Below are 19,205 nucleotides of genomic sequence, written 5' to 3'. Positions count from 1 at the left end.
AGAGCTCGCCGGTAGCCGAGCAGAGCCGAGCGAGGGGGATCTTTTTACATTAGCTGTGCCTCGGGCTCGTGCAGATAACGGCGGAGCCGCCGCCTGGCAGGAGAGCCGCCGACATTACCGCCCCTGCATCACAGCTGGCGGTGTTTATCCAATCAGAATAAAAGAGTTCTTTTTTTTAATTCAGGGTTCTCCTCGCAGATCTGAAAAAAACATCTAAGTCCCGACAATGACTCAATACACACGAGATAGAGGCCGGCCTCACGTTTTATTGGTTTTTTTCAGCGACACAGTTTCATTTTATTCAACATAATCATTTCATATACGAGTGAGCTTCCTACAGATTACATTCAAAGAGGAGACATTTATCATACAGAACATCACAAACATGATGAATTAAAGGGGAACTCCTGTAAACAGTTGTGTCCTGTCATCAGCGTCACGTTTTTAGAAAAAAAACAAACCCAGGTGATGTCATCGGGGCGATCCGGTGATGTCATCGGCATTATCTCAGCTATTGTTTTGCAGGCGACCAATTAAAAACAGAAAGCTCTGCGAAACGAACTCAGTGACACGAGCAGGAGTCTAGCGGAAAAAAAAAAAAAGGGTGCTGTGACCTGTTGCATCGTGGGGAATGTAGTTTTTAGAGCTTTGACCCGGACCAGAAGCAAAACGTGACATCTTGAGTGAGTGAGGCACTAAGTTGCTGGTCAGGATATGGATTAGGATTGTGTGTTTTTTGGGTCTTGCATGATTGCACGTAGAAGGAACTTGGTTAATAAGATACAACACAACACAACAAGTGAAGAGCTCTCAGCTAATCATGTCATAATGGCGGCCAAAAGAATATCCTGTCTGAACGATAAGACTTTTCTATTTTGATCTCTGTCGACGAATTCCGTGTAAAAAGGACAAAAAAAAACAACAACCAAGTGATGATACTGAGAAGTTTTGTCAGACTGACGCACGACAGACTGACACACTGTGTTTGCGTTCGGTCTCTCAGAATAGAGGAGAAAACGTCTTTATCGTCCGCCAGAGTGGAAAATTGTCTTTGGCTCGCAGAAGTATAAAAGCAGCATGAGACAGGGTAACTTAAAAAAAAACACAAGTGAGAACAAATGTGGCAACACAGCACACAAGTAAAACTATATACATATATATATAAAACAACTCAGAATACTTTGGGGCAAGACTTTTCGGGGGGGTTTGAAACACTGATTGCGTTCAGAGTCCGGTCTGTCAGGATGTTTCGGGCTTCATCTCTCGTCCTGACGGGATGCAGCCTGATTATTTCGCTGGCAATGAAAAACCTATAAAACTAACCTATTCCCAAAGCTGCAGTTCGGACGACCAAATCCTGAAGCCGAGCTGAATGTAAACACAACCTCAATCAGGGTTATTGTGATCAGTTTATAAGGCTGTTGTGGACTTCTTGGACAGCACGGTTGTGTATTTAGATGAAACTGTTGAAAAAGTGTCAGATATCGCGTACGGCCGTACGCGATATCTGACACTTTTTCAACAGTTTCATCAAGTCGGCCGTCAGAATCACGAGGCTCCGTTGCGAAACCCTGCTTGGCACGAACCATCTTGACTTTGGTCTTATCGATATGATCTCCAAATTGCTGTTATTGCACCACGCCCGAGGAGCATGTGTTTGAACCAAACAAAGGAAGACGGATGACTGGCTGGAACGCTTTCCAAGGTTTAACAGGGAGTCGTTCAGTCTGCGAGGACACGTGCCCTCAGTGTTTTAGCTTCAGTTGGGAAATACGTTGATGCCAATTTGCAAAGACCTGACTGTTGCTGATGGACCATCATTCAGTCTCCCCTCTCTGGTCTCGTGCTACCTGCGCAAAAAAATGTCATCCTCGCAGTTTTTGTCTCGCAGAGCTTCATGTGAAAGCGCGGGGACGCCTCGCGACCTCGGAGTGTAACACACATCACACACCGTCATGCGACACTCAGTCACTTTGATTCTACCACGTAGCCGGCAGGTGGCTGAGGTGTTTGGTGATTAATGAACACGAAGCTGTGGAAAACCTTTAACGGTTGTGTTACGTTAAGTTGTTTTGGCATCACTGCCAGTATCACAAGATCTACTGGACGTGTTTAAACATCTTTGTTTTTTTTGGCCTTCTTCTGTTCTGGTACCAGGAACTGCCGAGACTGTCGTCGCCTGTTCAGGATCATTTTATGGTCAAGTTGCCAGGTGTGGTGTGGACGAGGGGGAGGGCGCGGAGTTTTGTGAGAAAAGGGCCTTATGGAGCAGTTTAAAATGATGTTAAGATAAAGAATATATAAGAGCTTGAGGTCAGTCAATTGATTGGCTGATTGTCGTCTCCTGCAGTAGGAGGAGTTTCTGCTGATATAAGCAGGAGGGTGCAGAGTCAGTGAATGCAGGTGAACAGGCTGCAGAGGCTGAAAGCTGGAGGGGTCCAAACTAAAAGGGGGTACAAAGAGTTTTTCCTTATTTTTACTTTTTTAGTTAGTTTTTTTCCCATTTGAAAGTTTCAGAATTGTTGTCTCTGACTGAAAACCTCCTCCTTCTGGGGTCCAAAGCACCTGTGCTAGTGGTTTAAACACCAACTCATTATTCTGAGCCTCCAGTCCGGGCGGACCTGAGTTAAGCTAATAGGACCGCTAGCTGCACTGCTCGCTGAGCTAACAAGCTAAAAGCAGCTGCAGTTAGTGGTTACTGCCCCCGCTGTTTGTTTGGAGTTTGAAATCGACATGTGGCGCACTTTTACATATCACACCTCTAAAGGTATGGCTTGACATTTTTTGGAAATGTCCAGCATACGATCACCCTGAAGACTAGAGATGTCTATCGTTAGGATTTTATCGATACCGATACGATACTCCTAATCGGTGCCGATACTTAGCGATACTCTTATCGATACTACAACATGAAATTTTGGGTAAAAAAACAAGATGTTAAAAGATTCAACCTTTTTTTTGTTACCACAAGGTAATAATAAAGCTTCAACAGAACAGAAGCTATGCAGTTACAAATACTCCGGAACAGATAACCAGGACTTTTATATCTGGCGGATGCCGGAGGACGGCGCAGCAGTTCAGCTGAATTTAGTACCGAGCAGGCGGGAAGTCAAGCAGCGAAATAACAATATAACATCCGGTTACTTTTCAAAATAAAACACTCCGTGTTGACACCAGCACACAAATCTCAATAAAGAGACAAACACAAGCTCTTCTACTAATCCTTCGGTCGGCAACACTTCCTGTTGTTGTTTTTATAACACAGACCTATAACTGGTCACGAGTGATTATGTGATTATTGCGGAAAATCTTCGGCCTCGCACGCCAGCTGTCTACCGTACGGCGCCGTGGTGGACTCAGAGTGCAACCGGTGGGGGTTACCGGACGGCAGACAGCGGAGCAAAACCGGATCGGAGCTGTAACGCAGCGGACAGTATCCAGTGGAAATTCGGGGTAAGCGACATCACCAAACACTTGGAGCGCGCGCATAGTATGAAGCTAAAGGAGTGCGGCATGTTTGATTGCTATAACAAAGCGAGAAAGCTAGCAGCCCGGCTAACGCTAAAGACTGCAGCACCCTGGCAGCGGCACCCTGTTTTGTTTCTGTGACGTCAAGTCACGGAGTTTGTTGTTAAGTTTGGAGTCATTACAGTTGGGTAGACGTTCAAAAACCATCCATGTCAAAAACCGATAAAAAATCATCAAAAAAAAGTTTAGAAAAAAAAAAAAGTACCAATAACAGTACCGTTTGTCCAGAACTTAACGGTACCCTGGTACCGACCCAATTAGGAGCCGGTACCAAAAAGTACCGGTCCTCAGTATACATCCCTACTAAAGACTAAAGAAACAGGTGGTGCTGCTGCTGTGTTCCCAATTATTTAGCAATTGAAGCTAGCTTTACCCTCTGCTTCCAGTCTTTGTGCTAAGCTAAGCCAACCAGCTGCTGTTACAGTATTTTTAATACACAGATATGAAAGTATTGTCAGTTTTCTCATCTCTCCCCGTATCTCAGAAATGCTGCTTTAACCACACCTTCGCACACACTGTAGTTGCCATGTGCAGCTTCTGTAGGAGCTAACACGTGAAAGTCATTAGTGAATATCTTACGGCCACATTTCTTTACACTGACGCGATGCGTGCCGCTGCCTTTGATCCCCGTCAAAAACCTACAGCGGATGCTTAACTCAAAGCCGTTATCTATACGAACACAATCCGCCGACGATCTGATGGTAATGTAACACGAGGGCTACTTGTTAACACCCCGTCTATCCGTACGATAATGGTTTATGTTTTAAGAACAACAGCAGCGTCTCCCTGGGAAGCTTTACTCTCATTTGCGAAGCAGCAGTGGGACAGACGCTGCTCTCGCCCCCGTCACCGTCACCACTTCACAGGCTATTCAATTAGCGGGAGAAGCATGGGAGATGGAGCCATAATGGAGCTGATGAGATGCACAAGGACAGGTGACACTAATCAGAGCGGCGCCCCATTGTCTCTGTGTGGACATCATTAGGGAAAGAGAATGATCTTAGGCTTTTTTCTTTTTTTTTTTTTTTCCTCCTCCCTCTTTGCCCGAACACACTCGTGCAAGCTGCACGCACTCTCTTCCTTACAGTCACTTTGCAGTTTGCAGAGAATACAGTGTGAGCGGAAAACAAGAATATGTGACACCTTGAAAATAGGTTTTTAAGTGCAAGAACTCTGCTGATAAACTGATGCAATATCTTGAATGGCTGTTGATGGTTTACTCTCAGATTCTGTAAACTCTTCTGTTAGTGGTTCAGAAAAGGCCGAGACATCCGCTCTGCAACGCGCCCTCTTTCTCTTTGTCCACCTGGCCAGGTGAGGATGCGGATGAAGTGCGACCCGCCGCCGGTGAAAGAGCCTCGGAGCTGTCCAAGCGGCCGCGGCTCGCTTGGTCCTCTTCGGAGCCTCTGGGCAGGACCGTGAAGGAGATCTGCTCGGCCTGCTGGTACCGACTGCTGAGGTAGCTGCACAGACACCTGAGGAGAACAAAAACACCAGCGCAGAACTAACATGAGGAGAGGAAGTTAGCTTCATTCTCACTTTGACTCATCTCAAATAAACCTGTAAGTGTAAAAAACCATCATCCTAATCTCATTATTAAGACCCGCTTCTCCCATCAGCAGTCGTTAAAGCGCGTGGCTGAATCGACGGTGCTGCTGAGAGTGGAGGCGTTGTGCGATGGTTTGCGCTCCCATCACCAGGCCGATGATTGAGATTGAGATTGACAGCTGAGTCCTGCTCGCCACCGAGCGGGTAGGTGTGCGGGCAGGACCTCGATACCACGTCTCCAGACTCCGGCTCCGAGTGACATCACTGGAGCAATATGGCAGCGCTCATATCTGGCCTGATTTTCGTACAGTGGGAGGAAGCGGAGACGCGTTCTCCGTCTTCATATGTCGGCAGTCCAAACCAAGATCTGATGTCTTCACGCCGCCTCGGCCCCAGAGAGATACAACAAACAATCTTTCTTTTTCTAATCCAGGATGTGTGACAGGTGAGCAGGTGGATGTGGATGGTTGGGCAGGTAACCTCCATGTGGGCCTCCACCGAGTAGAGTCCCAAATTTTATAGCTGCCTATAAACAGAACCATGTGCACATCTACTGTCTGCATGTCTGTTTTGGACAATATCAAAGCCTTTAAAGCAAAATTCCGTCATTATTTATCACCTTACAAGTTTCTCAGTCACCAAAACGTTTCTGGAGCTTCACAGGGACTTTTATTTATTAAAAAAAAAAACATTAAACGGCTCCTACAGCTAATTCAGCATCACCCGAATCTCCGGAAGTCCAGAGACCCCGAATTTTTCTCTTTTCCTGCATGAGTGAGGAGATGACAGACATGGTTTACTGACCAAACGCTCTATAACAGTGATTATTGTTAGAATAGAGAGCTATTTACTGTAGCTGTTACGCTGAAAGCAGATAACGTCTTTTCAAATCTATTTTGGATCTTGGGGTGTTTCTGGAGATTTGGGTTTTCCATCTACTTTAGTTGCTGAGGAGAAACGCTGCAGCGCTGCTTTGCTGTGAAGCTCCATAAATGTTTGCTGGACCACAAAACTTCACCCGACTTACTGACCTGAGCAGATAACGAGTGAATGTTTGATATTTTACGGTGAACTGTTCCTTTAAAGGGGTATTCCGGTGTAAGTTTAATCCATGGTCTAACACACACAAATAATGCTCAGAACAGCACCAAACTTCAGCAACAGTACAAACAGGGTCTCAGCACATAGTCCGGAGCATCTAACCTCCGCTAGCTTAGCTGGATTTCTACTGAAAAGCTGACTAAATTTACCACTCTTCTGCAGCAGCTTCCTGTTGACGGGAAGTCCCGACGAGTCGATTACCGAGTGCAGTAGAGTTACGCGGCTCATGGATGAAAATGTCTGATTATGACTCCATGGAAAAGCAATCAAAGTTCATATGTGTCTTACCTGCCAGTTTATAACAGTTATTATCGAGAGCGGACAGGGAAAAGAACGGAATTGAGCATTTCTAACCGCACTCGGTAATCGTCGTGTCGGGACTTCCCCGACCCGGAAGCTGATGGAGGAGAGTTGAAATCTGTTTTTAGCTTCACAATAGAAATCCAGCTAAGCTAGCGGAGGTTAGATGCCCCGGACTATGTGCTGAGACCCTATTTGTACTGTTGCTGAAGTTTGGTGCTGTTCTGAGCATTATTTGTGGCTTTTAGGTGGCGGTTTATATTTGGATCCATTTACTGCAGTGTATTGTTGTCGTGCGGTCGTTTCTGAGGTTGATAAAACTCCTGTAAATTAGCGGTCTGCTAACTTGATCTCTCGAGAGGGAGTCTAACACAGTTTCACAGTGATTTAGACCATGGATTAAACTTACACCGGAATATCCCTTTAAGGCTCTTAGCATTTTTAGTTAAAGTGGCTCTAATGTGTATTTCTTTAATAGTATAAATGGATGTTTCCAGCTCTGCGTGTGTTTTAGTGTCTTTTGACGTCACATATGCTAATTTGATGAAAGTATTCATGTCACAGTGTCTGATGATTGGCCAAGATGTTACGAGGACCTTCACCTCGTCAGGCTGTGATCAGTGTTTGTTCTGAGGGATCTGAAATTGTGTACACAAAAATCAAGTCTTTATAAAAGCCATATTGTCGACTTTGTCCTCTCACGCAGGATCAAAATCTGCATGCGCAGGATGAAGTGCTGTGTCGGTGCGCGCTAACTATCACAGCGCCAAGCTAGTTATTCTGAGCTATACGTGACCGATGTAGGAGCTAATCACGACAGCTCGACTCGGAGGTGGCCGGGCCGCCTCACACCGTATCATTTCCTACAATCAGCAGCCACTTATTATCACCTTCCAGTGCTGCCTGGCAAACTGACCCAGGACCTGCGGAATCAAGACAGGTGCTCATTATTCCCACCTGTACTTTTACTAGCAAAGTTGATAATGCATTTTAATTAAGCGCGGTAACTCTTTTTAGAAAGCATTTTTGGTGCAAAGTAAATTCGCCGGGCAGCACCAACAGAACGGATCTCCTCTCCCGGCAGGTTGACTGAACACACAACCTCAATCCACATAGTAATTGGCTGCCGCGGCGAATCGATGCCTCAGACCAGAATTGAAGCATTCTGCTTGTTTACAACATCTATCATTTGTTCTTATCAAGTGTGATCAGAGCAATTTTCCCTTCCCTTAATATAGGTTTGATGGGACAGAGAAAAGCTCAATTCTCAGAGAATTGGAAAACACATTTCTTGTGCTTCGTGGTAACTAAACTGTCAACAGATAAGAGAGTCCATAGTATCAACTCCGGGGTAATTCATCTTACAATTGCGCCGCTGTGTTTTCCTCTCGGAGCAGCTTGGAAATATGCTTTGAGGGGCCCTTTTGCTCAAATGTCAGCGCAAATGAAAAGGGGGAAGAGGACGGAAAATGTAAAGCAGGATGCAGAAAACTTGAAGCACGGCGCTCTCTGCAGGCCCCCGAATTCTCCTAACTTCTGTGCAGCTGCTGCATCGACACAAAAAAAGAAAAGGCACATTCGCACCCTCGCGCACACTTCTATCTGCAGCAGGGCGGCGGGCTGCCCGTCCTCAGGCAGCTCTGCAAACTGCTGCAGACAGTAGCGTGAGGTGAGAGAGCAGTGTAGGCCACTTTGTATCATGTCAGCGCTAGCGGTTAGACGCCATCTCCACAGTGTCCCTTGTCACCAATCACATCCTTTTAAACCACCCAGGGAGCTCGACACCCCCCCCCCCCCCCCCCCACACACACACACACACACCCCACCCCCCGACACACATGCACACACACTCCCTTATCTGTCAATGCTGCTTAAATAATGTAATTAATGACTTAATTAACATTTCCATAATCTATTTTAATAAATCTAACACGGCATAATGAGAGTTTCTAACCTCCAGGCAATGGCATATAAAAATTCACAGTGCAGAGCTGCATGGTCAGGGCGCCGTCGCTGCGCCCCGACTCTCGCCATGACAGTAAGGGAAGGAGAGGCTGCATGGTGTGTGACAGGCAGCTCGAGCCTGACAAATGTCATGTGACTTTGTGAATGTGTCCAGTATCGGACCTGCAGCACGAGGAGGAGGAGGAGGAGGAGGAGGAGGAGGAGGAGGGGAAAAAAATCATATTCTGGAGGTTCGGAATGTTAAAATGAAGCCGGAGCGCGTTTCATTGGAGAGTTTGTTGAGAAGGAAGAAATGAAACACAATTCAACGGGTCTCATGTTACCTTCATTTTCAACCTAAGTCTTCTGTGCTCTCTACGACACCATCACGTATGAATCTGCCTTAATTCAATAGTTTCTATATTTTTACAGATGCCATGAAGCCCATTGGTTCTGATGCACGTCAACTGTCAAAGCTGGGTCGCACAGAGGCTCAGAACAGAGGGCGATGTTGTGTTTGTAAGGGACTACTTTCAGCGGCGGATTGATACACATTGAGCTCTGATGAGATTGAGTCAAAATAAACTACAGTGTCGTCTCCTGCAAATATTGTTTATGTCTATTAAAGCAAAACTCTCGCCAAAATGCAACCTAGGTGTTTTTTGTATTTTTGTGAATGTACTCGAGTCAAACCTTCATAAAAAAGCATAATTACGGCGAAAGAGGAACTTTTAAGATTTACCGTATTTTCGTTTTCGGGTCAAACTAATTTTCGATGGGAGTGCTTTTACGATAGCATCAAAATCTCTATTTTTTAAAACAGTAAGAAGACTCGACACAACATGAAACTTTGCTCGTAGCATCACCAGGGTCTCTACACATGAACACGAGCATTGAGAACATTGTTTGTGTACACAGAGTTTACTAAAAAGAAGGTTTTTGGACAACTTACGTTAGCAGATGTGTTTTCCGAGAAGTGTAGATCTAAGAATGCAATGTAACCTGGAGGAGAGTTAAGGTGGAACTACTGTCTTCCGGCAACAGCTATCCACGTTAGATCTCACGTGACTTTTCCAGCTTTTGATTTTAGTATTGTTTCTTATATGTGGCTCCTTTATTATGGAAAAACTTGCAAAGAGATCTGGAATTAGACACATGTACTAAAGAACCATTGATCATGAGGAATGTGGTGAAGGAGGCGTGCTGTCTTTGTTTAACGGTGATGTTCGTTGTGTCTTTGTGCGTTCGCCTAGTCGGCCGTGTCGCTTTTGTAAAACAGATTTTGATCTCAACGGGACTTAAAGATGGAAAACAGAAGTTCACTGACAACATTCTATATCCAGCATGCCATCCACTCTCAGCGGCTGAAACATTATTCCACGTTTTTATGGTTGTTTTTATGGCAGCACTTGGTCAGAGTCCTAGAAAAAAACCCCAGCAGAGGAAAGATCAGCAGTGACTTGAGATGTCAGATGAACATTTAACCAAAGTCACGATCTCTCGCCCCGACATTACCCAGAGTGCCGCTGTTGCCTAAACCTGACCACAGCACCTCCCCGCAGCTCTGACACGCGCACATCTATATCTGAGCGGCGATTATGTTGTCACCGTAATGAAATCGTTAAAACAACACTGATGTGTTTTTAATGGACAGACGATGGAGCTCTGCGGCACACAGGAACAAGATGTGTGTGACTGCGGCTACACGGGCGACACTTGTTAATACGATCGGTTAATAGTTTGCTTTTAGTCTTTTCGTGGTCTTTGCTGTTGACAATGCTGACTAACAAGATGAACGTCCTCTTCCTCAACGGACACATCTGATGCAGAACAAGTGTTTCACTAATGCTGCACTAATGTTTTACCAGCTGCACGCTCTGAACGGGCCTTAAATGATCAAATCTGACCATCTAATTGTTTAAATTGCTTGCGATGAGGCTCACCCATCCCCCCCCCTGCTAATAACGAGTATCATTGCGTGTCACCATTTCATCAGGAGTCAGCGTCAGCGAACGCAACATGAACCCAACAACAATAAAAGGTCACTCTGAGCCGCTTCCTTGTTTATCTTTGTCTCATCCCCCTGTTGCAGCGGCTGGCAGGCCCGTGTGCCGGGTGAGAGACGAGGGGGTTTTGCTCCTTAGAAGGACTTCCACCCCTCGGGGGTTTGAAGCGTGACTGAGATGCACCCTGACAGGGGGCAGCAGGAGGCTGGCACATCCCAGGCAGCACTAGCACCATGTGGGGGCACGGGTCTGTGAGGCCTCAGCGAGCCTAATAAGGGCACCCACCAACCCTGCCATTGTACCGGCAATAATGCGAGCGCCGGCCGACAAAGAAACCTGTTTGGTGCGGTGGGATACCGTCACAGTCGCGGGAAGACAGAGATACATGCAGTGTGTAATGATCACAACGTAAAATATGGATTCATTTGAGCGTCACGACATAAACACGTGAAGCTGATTCCAGACGATCCTCGAGCATTAGCAGAGCGTTAGCAGGTTTTAACAGCGTTAGCACGACAACGCGTTTCAAACCCGAAGCAATGAACAAATACCTGCAGCCGAGATCCTGCCAAGAACGCAGCCCCGTCTGAGGCCGAGGCTGCCGAGTGTGTTGTAAACAAACCGATTTCCTGTCATAAAATTACAGCTCATTACTAGCGCGGATAAGGGCTCCAACGACATAATGATGCAGAAGCACATTACCAGCGCAACCGCATTTATTAATTACCAGCTCACTAGCCGCATTCCTCGCAAATGTGGTTAATGGGGAAAAAAGAAACCAAAAAAAAAAAAACACAAAAAAAAAACCAACACACAAAGTTACGAGCCTTGTTGAGTTAATTACAAACAGCCTCTCTTATTTTAGTTAAGACAAATACTGGAGGAGGGACAGATGTAGAACACAAAGTTTTAATTTCGCTACTGGCACGGAAAGCTTGTTGAGGGTGATTGGAGGGTTACATCACTTCTGCCATGTTTTACAGTGAATTTAATTAAGCGGGCGGGAGTTTGTCTGAATCTCATCATTCAGTTGATGAAGGTCAGTCGGTAAAGTCGCATTTAAAAGTGTTAATTTACTTTCAAACACAGTTATTTCTCTGTTTTCAAACTAATAAGGTGTTTATTTTATTTCATTTTATTTTCCTGCAGCCTGATTGAATGACGGCTTTGAGGCAGTTACAGATTACATAACCTGCGTTTGTAATCTGATTACAGTACCCGCCATATGCTGCTTTCTAATCACAGAGTAGATATTGTTTATGCCAGGAATCTAATGCATTATTTACAAGCTCAATGTTGATAAAAACAGACTGTTCATTTACTAATGGTTTACAGTACCGCAGGCATCGGTCCAATTAGCAATATCAAAATGGGAAGAACTGAAAACAAGAGAGGTGGGGGAGGTGTCGGGGGTCGGACAGCGGCGTGTTTTTCAGAGATTAATATGTCAAGGACGTGGACGCTCGCTGCTTCTTGTTGTGTAAGTCGCATGCTACTTGGAAATGTTGTTTGTCTCATCTGAGACCGTGATCATCATGTGACTCATTAATATTCCAAATGAAGCCGCTCGAAATCTAAAAAGATGTGAGAGATAAACAAATAAAACACTCACTTGATCAGCAGGATCTCTGTCAGCACGCCGAAAGAGGCCGCAGCCAGTTGAAAGGTGCCGGGAGGAGGAGGGTTGGTGAAGGCGGTCATCATGCGGTGAACAACATACGGGACCAGGCCCAGCAGAACCAGCGCAGTGATCAGCACCAGCCACGTCTGCCACCGGAAGCCCACCGACCTCCAGGGAGAACTTCTCTGGAGCAGGTACTGGACCGGAAGAAGAAACAGAGAAAGTCTCATGACCTCACCGGAAAAATCACTTCACAGGCCTCTTAGCAGCGCTAACACTGTGACTGAATATTTGTCGGGAGGTTGATCCATCGCTTTGGTGAAGACCGACACAACTTGTGAGGTCATGTGGTTGTTTGTCTTGAGAAGCTGTTGTGTTTGAGTCGCTGTTCTTCTGTGTTATTGTGTATTTTGTACGTCTGCTACCTCGGCCAGGTCTCTCTTGTAATCCTGATTTTGATCTCCACGAGACTTTTTCTATTTTGTGGCATCATCAACTCAAAAAACCGCCACAACGCCACTTCTGTCGAGTCATCTGCCCCCTCAAGTGGTTGCTGCTACGTGCTGTCACGTAGGTAATGCTAGCTAACGTTAACGTATCTCACACTAGCTAGCTAACGTTAGGGCAGTACAGTATGCCAGAAATCAGCCATTTTTTACTTTTCCCCCCCACAAACTGGCAACAACCAAGACCCTTGACTTTTGTTTGAAACTGGAACCAACTTTCTTTCTTACATTCTGCAAAACAAAACAATAATTTGTGATCTGACAAAATGTTTAATGGTCCAATAATCTTTTTGTTTTTAAGAAAAAGATACTTTCATTCTGCATCTTTCTACAAGCTCTGCAGAGGTACTATTTTTTTTGTTCTCAATTTGACCTTTTATACTTTGATTAATTACCAAAGTAAATGTCAAAACTAACGACATTCTCATCTGCCCAAACTTTAACTCTGTTAAGTGCTAATTACCAAATGTTAGCATGCTAATAGGCTAAACTAACACGGTGGCCGTGGTAAAACAACAATGGCATTGGTAGCACGTTAGCATGCTAATATTAGTATTTAGTTCAACTTAGTGATGCTAGCATGGCTCTAGGGTCGTTGCTTGCTAATCTTTAGCCTGACATCCTGTTAGCCTGTGTCTAATCAGCAAGGGAGGTGGTTCTGCGTCGAAGTTTTGGGCTGTTACTTCTAAAAACTGACTGACAACAATCTGTACTGCTCTTAAAATATCATCAAGACTTGTGGTTTTATTATCTGGCGTTGGTTTTAGCCGTTGTCGCTCCAGGTAGCTAGCTATGTGAGAAGATGACTAACCATTCTTGATCAAGCTCTGATGGGCAGATTTCTCTCCAGCTGGCTGAAACAACCATTAATGAGCACAACAACACCTGATCTATTTGAATCACCGGGCGATGTGAGCGGCTATTTAAAGGTTTGGAACCTGGAAATGTTGATGCCTTCCTCTCGTTAAAGTCTTTACCAACTGTGAGAAGCCTAATTAATGTCCAACTTTGTCTAATGAAACGCAGGCGTCGCACACGGTGCTTCGATTGGTGGTCTAAATGTATTTAAGTCAAGAAATCCTTAACTTTTTTTCCCCCTGTTAACCACAATATCACGAGATAATGTGCATCGCTGCACGACGACCCGCTCCGTTTGACACATACCAGTGTTGCGGCCATCGGGTTTTTTTAATTGTGGCGTGTGTTTTCAGCTCCAAGCAACCAGTTTGTATCACGCCACACACTGGACACATTTCCCACTTATACTAATCCCGGTGTTTATAGTGTGACCTCCGTACTGCAGAGAAAACAAGCCCCTGTTGTTGTAATAAACCTGATAATGCGACCTCACACCTGCTCTATACATGCGCTCTTTTGTTTGCCTCTTGGCTCGGCACTTCAGAACACTTAGAACCCGACAGGCGCGTACATAACAGCACCGGAGCACGCATGCAGTCATCACGCCGGCACGCAAACGCTGCCCCCTAAATCCTCGCCAGGCATCGCCTCGCTCTGGAGGCGAACCAAAAATCACTCGCAGCGGCGTTTGATTAGCGTCTGGAATTCATCTGCAAATGCACACACTTACCTCGCGCTCTTTCACGGCTGCTATTCATTAATTAGATTCTTTGTGCAACTGAGCCATCCTCGATGTTTAAGGTTACATCAGGCCCCCAGTAAGTGGCTGCCTGATAACCGAACGCATCCATCTTCATTACTCAGCCCTTTTCTGTCCGGGCTTGCTCCTCCACAAGTGAGCTATGTCAGGAGGTTCTAAGGAGCTGATGCATTTCACTGCGTTCTGATCCTGAACTTTTGCCTCCTCTGATTTTAGTCGGTCCGATTGAATTACGGGGGCTGTGGTTTGCGCTCATATCGGGTTCTTTTTGTGGGCGAACAGTCGGTGCAGTCAAATGAAACCCAAACACCTTTTGGCTCTTTATAAATGCACAGTAAGGCCTGTCAGATAAACATTACAGCCAAGTCATCGGTGGATTCCCGTGTTAATGTCACATTCTGTGGTTCTCCTCGCCGGATCAAATGGGTCTGAGCCTCTGTAGCCGTCCGAGACAGTTTTCAAATGAATCTGCGGGATGTTTGAAGCCGTAGATCAGGTTCACAGTCGGGTCATTACGTTTAAAAAGAAATCTATTGCAATTAATTTGAAACATGGCAACTAATATTGCAGAAACGATGAACTTCTAAATTGGATTTCTATCATATTAATTATCGAATTAATCGCACTGGATATAAATCAAAAGCTAATGCTGATTTTTCTTCTTCTGTGTTTCTACTCGTGCAAAGGAAAAAAAGACGATGAGCGCTTCATTCGAGATATTCAGATGAACAGGAACGCATGTTTTCAGTCTGTGAGGAAATGTGAATGGATTCAACTCCCAAGGTAACAACGGACTGAATGCGTCGCCGCACGCTGAAGGTTTGATTGTCATTAGGAATAGAAGTTGATCACGAAAGACACGAGATATGATGGTCAGTCTGAAAGGTTTTTTTGTTTTTTTTTTGGGGGCGACTGAGCACATTTTCGGTGACGATCTTGAAAAAAAAACAGGGTTAGCTTTTTAAATCGAGCCGTTAGCGTCGCGTCTATCAGCTTCTTTAGCCGCATCAAGGCCGAAGCCGGTTTGAATCAGCTTGAAAGCACCTCGGTGTGTTTATTGTATTTCCCCTCAGCCAAATTAACTATCTGTGAAGAGGCTGAATAAACTAATCATGAGGAGACGGACCATCACATCTGTCTCATCGCCACGTGACTCTGCACGGAATGTAAGCAGGTTTTTTTTCTTTTTTTTTTGTATTTTTGGAGGCTGGAGGTTCAGAGGGGAAAATAAGACACAATAGTCCATTTACACCGTGATTAAAGACACTATGTGAGGATGTGTATCGCAGGCCTGGCAGAGCTACCTGCTCCTTTCTGTCTCATCAGTAAATTACATTTCCTCTGCACCTCATCTTAAATTCAAATAAGACGTGGGTTAATCCAAACACGAGACCGAGAGAGACATAACGTCCAAAGTCAGCACACAATACATTAACCACTGCTTAAAAAAATCACAGCGTGTTAATTACATCCTGATGTTTTATGACTGTGACCTTTAAACACTATAGGAATCAATCAATACAAGAGGGAGGGGGGGGGAGGCAGCCCTATTGGGAATATTTAGATCCACAGATTCTGAAAGTAGGGCACTATTTATCCAAACACAATCATTATTAATAGCCGGACAAGTCAACCCAAATACATTTTCTGCATATTTTCCACATTACGCCCCTCTCTCTCCCTTCCAGAGGTGCAGCAGCGACACAGTGTCCAGCTCGGGAGATAATTAATTAACCAGAGCCGTCACAGCGCGAGAGCAGAGAGGACGAGAGGCACAAACACAAAATCATCTCCGTAAAGTCGAGTTTGACCCGCCGTTAAAAAGACTGTCTCGTATTATCAAACACCAACGATAATGTTAAAGTCTCAGTGTAATGTTCTTAAATCTAACACTGGAACAAACTGCAGAGAGGGGGGAATGACACGGCGTCCCTGTATCTTTTCTAATTTTATTCTCTTTTGTTATTGTCACTGTGCCCGTCGAGCTTTTAATCCTGGAGGCAGCACGAATTCAGTTTATAGGGAGAGCAGCAGATTTACTACTTCAAAATTCTTCCTAGTTTTTGATGTGTGTTTGTGTTTTTGATTTTAGACGGAAGAAGACAAACGCAGCGGCCGTCGCTAACTGGAATTACAGCAGTTGCTAGCTGATAGCTGTATCTCGCTAGCTAATTAACGTTAGCTTTGTTGGCGGAGTAGAAAATAAAGGTCTGGCTGAGTATGTAACAATGAGAACCACGAGAAAAAAATAGTCTGAAAATGCTAACGAAGTGTTGGCAAAGACGACTGCTAGCTAAAGCTAACAGGTCCCATTTTAGATGGAAGAGGACAAACACAGTGGCCATTGCTAACTGGTATTACAGCAGTTGCTAGCAGATAGCTGTAACCAGCTAGCTAATTAACATTAGCTTTGTTGGCGGAGTAGAAAATAAAGGTCTGGCTGAGTTTAAAATGTTTTCAGCTGACTTGTATAACGATGAGATATATGGAAAAAGAAAGTCTGGAATATGCCTCGGATGGCTACATACAAAAGATGCTAACAAAAGTGCTGTAATGAGGCAAAGACGACTGCTAGCTGAAGCTAACAGGTCCCCTGGGTAAAAAGTCAATCCGCAGGTTAACATTCAACACAAACAGAGTTATGCTTTAGATTTTGTATTTTTAAAATGATAATTTTCATGTTCACAAAGAAAAAAAGCTTCAGAATCTCACAAGAACCAACAAATCAAAATAAAGAGCTCAATAAAGAGTCTTTGTCCTTGGAATTGTGGTAGGAGGCCCAAGCTAGCCAGCAAGGCCTGCTAAACCTGAGCAACTTTCTTAAGAAACACATCGTCAATCCATTCTTCAAATCTCTGCTTTTTTCAGGCCTATTTTTGTTTTTTGGAAAGAGAAAGACCTTAAAGCTTTGCAGCTCAGCTACATCTAGCTAGATCTAGTTATGGCTACAAAGCCGTGATTAGTAACGGTTCAGTTTAGCTAACAGCTAATTCCAACTTCACATATTATCACGTGGTGACATCTGCACAGGTTTCATGCTGGAGGATGTGATCAATCACAGCACTGTGTCCTGTGTGTCAGGAGTCACTGACAGCTACTGTACATGCCTTCAGCTACGTGACTAATAACACACATCTGACATAAGCCAGAACTGCTGCTAAAATATTTACCACCCACATATTTCTCGGAAATTACACCGTGTGGACCTGCCGCGATAGAGATCTGCGGCTGTTTTCCTAAACTCAGCACTCAGTAACCTTTAGCTGGCCGTTAATGGTGTATCGACAAACTTTAGTTAGATCTCCTAATTTCGGTTGCGACACAAATTAGCTGTGTAATGTGGAAATGCCAAGCAGCTCCCCGAGACAGCCTCCTGTGTACATGCTGCTTGTTTGCTAACAACGGGGATGAAGTTTCTACTTAGCAGAGACCAGACCAGAAAGTCTATTAACTTATTGAGATTAAAAGCCTGATGCCTTCCCTCCCACTCGACCCTCCGTGGCCCCCTCCCCCGGACGGCATCACACCTCCAAAGGAGAAAGGTGATTGATGAGAGCCATCAGGCGGCCTGGAATCTCTCCTCTCATTAGACTCCTTATGCATCTAAGCTGTTTCAACAGACACTGGCAGAGCCGGGCGGGGGAGGGAGGGAAGGAGGGAGGGACGGGGGTGAGGAAGGTCTCCATCCTCTGACTTTTTAGAAGATAAGTACCTGCACTAAAATATTTACCTTGTACATTAATCTCTGGGAAATTAATTTGCCATTATACTTTCTTCTTGAGAGTGTTTTTTTTTGTGTGGTGGTGGTTTCCACTCCCTGCTCTTCATGCTCACTGAGCGTTCTCTCTTTTTGATTCACTCGAGGGACTGCTTGGAAATTAACGTCCCTGAGGGAGCTGTGTTTGGACAGTCAGGGTGGATCCTATCATCGACCGCCGAGGCGCTCTCCTGAGGAGGATTAGCCGGGGTGGTGGAAAAGAAAAGGGAAGGAATGTTACATATGCATATCCCTAAAGCAGACACGCTCAATCATATTAATGCAAGTGCAGCACATTATTATGTACTAATTGCCAACGGATAGTAGCGTTATTATAATGTGCTGCTGATTGTATCGCTGCAAACCAAGTGGGGTCCATTCTGTTCAGATAAATAACCTCATTGTATCCGAGACAATAACCAAGATAAATAGTCGGAATCAATGCCCTCTGTGGGAACAATTTAGTTCGCTGCAGCTTATTGTGTTCCTTTTTCTTTTTTTTTTCTATCGCACACTGTTCGAGTCAACTGGAAAAGTTTTTGAGGGAGCACTTTGTGATGAATGGGAACAACAGTGCGGCGTGAATAAGGAATAATCCCAGCAGAAGGTCTAAAACCTCCGCCTTTAAATGGTCGTGGCATCGACTGCACCGGTACATGGACTGTTTAACCCCTCCAACAAAACAGCAGCTGTCCGATCATTTCTCCAGATGTTGAAGTCTGTTTCTAAGGAGTTTGGTCTGATGTGTCTTGATGTAACCTTGTAAAACCAAAAACACAAGGGTCAAAGTGAAAGGAGTGGATTAAACACTGTTAATGTAAGCTTACTATCCACAGCAATACGTGTTATGTGCAAAGGCCAAGAGTTAGCATTTCATGTGCTAACTTATCGTCTCGTGGGGCTGCAGATTAATTTAAAGGGATATTCCGGTGTAAGTTTAATCCATGGTCTAACACACCGTGAAACTGTGTTAGACTCCCTCTCGAGAGATCAAGTTAGCAGACCGCTAATTTACGGAGTTTTATCAACCTCAGAAACGACCGCACGACAACAATACACTGCAGTAAATGGATCCAAATATAAACCGCCACCAAAAAGCCACAAATAATGCTCAGAACAGCACCAAACTTCAGCAACAGTACAAACAGGGTCTCAGCACATAGTCCGGGGCATCTAACCTCCGCTAGCTTAGCTGGATTTCTACTGAAAAGCTGACTAAATTTACCACTCTTCTGCAGCAGCTTCCTGTTGACGGGAAGTCCCGACGAGTCGATTA

At 44.8% G+C, this 19,205-nt stretch overlaps 1 protein-coding gene across 1 annotated transcript in view; it reads right to left on the bottom strand.

Moving 5' to 3' along the window:
• Positions 1-246: 246 nt before the first annotated feature.
• LOC115591129 (uncharacterized) overlaps positions 247-19,205 on the bottom strand; it is a 78,318-nt gene continuing 59,359 nt past the window's right edge. Inside the window, exons 4-5 of the mRNA XM_030432826.1 lie at positions 12,040-12,245; positions 247-5,003 (exon numbers count right to left, since the gene is read on the bottom strand). Coding sequence (XP_030288686.1) covers positions 4,781-5,003; positions 12,040-12,245 — 429 coding nt within the window. The 3' untranslated portion in view covers positions 247-4,780. The remainder of the gene's footprint in view (positions 5,004-12,039; positions 12,246-19,205) is intronic.

The sequence above is a fragment of the Sparus aurata genome, chromosome 11 (genome assembly GCF_900880675.1).
Source record: "Sparus aurata chromosome 11, fSpaAur1.1, whole genome shotgun sequence".
Classification (NCBI taxonomy): Eukaryota; Metazoa; Chordata; class Actinopteri; order Spariformes; family Sparidae; genus Sparus; species Sparus aurata.
The sequence above is the reverse complement of the archived record's forward strand: the minus strand, read 5'-3'. Positions and strand labels throughout refer to the sequence as shown.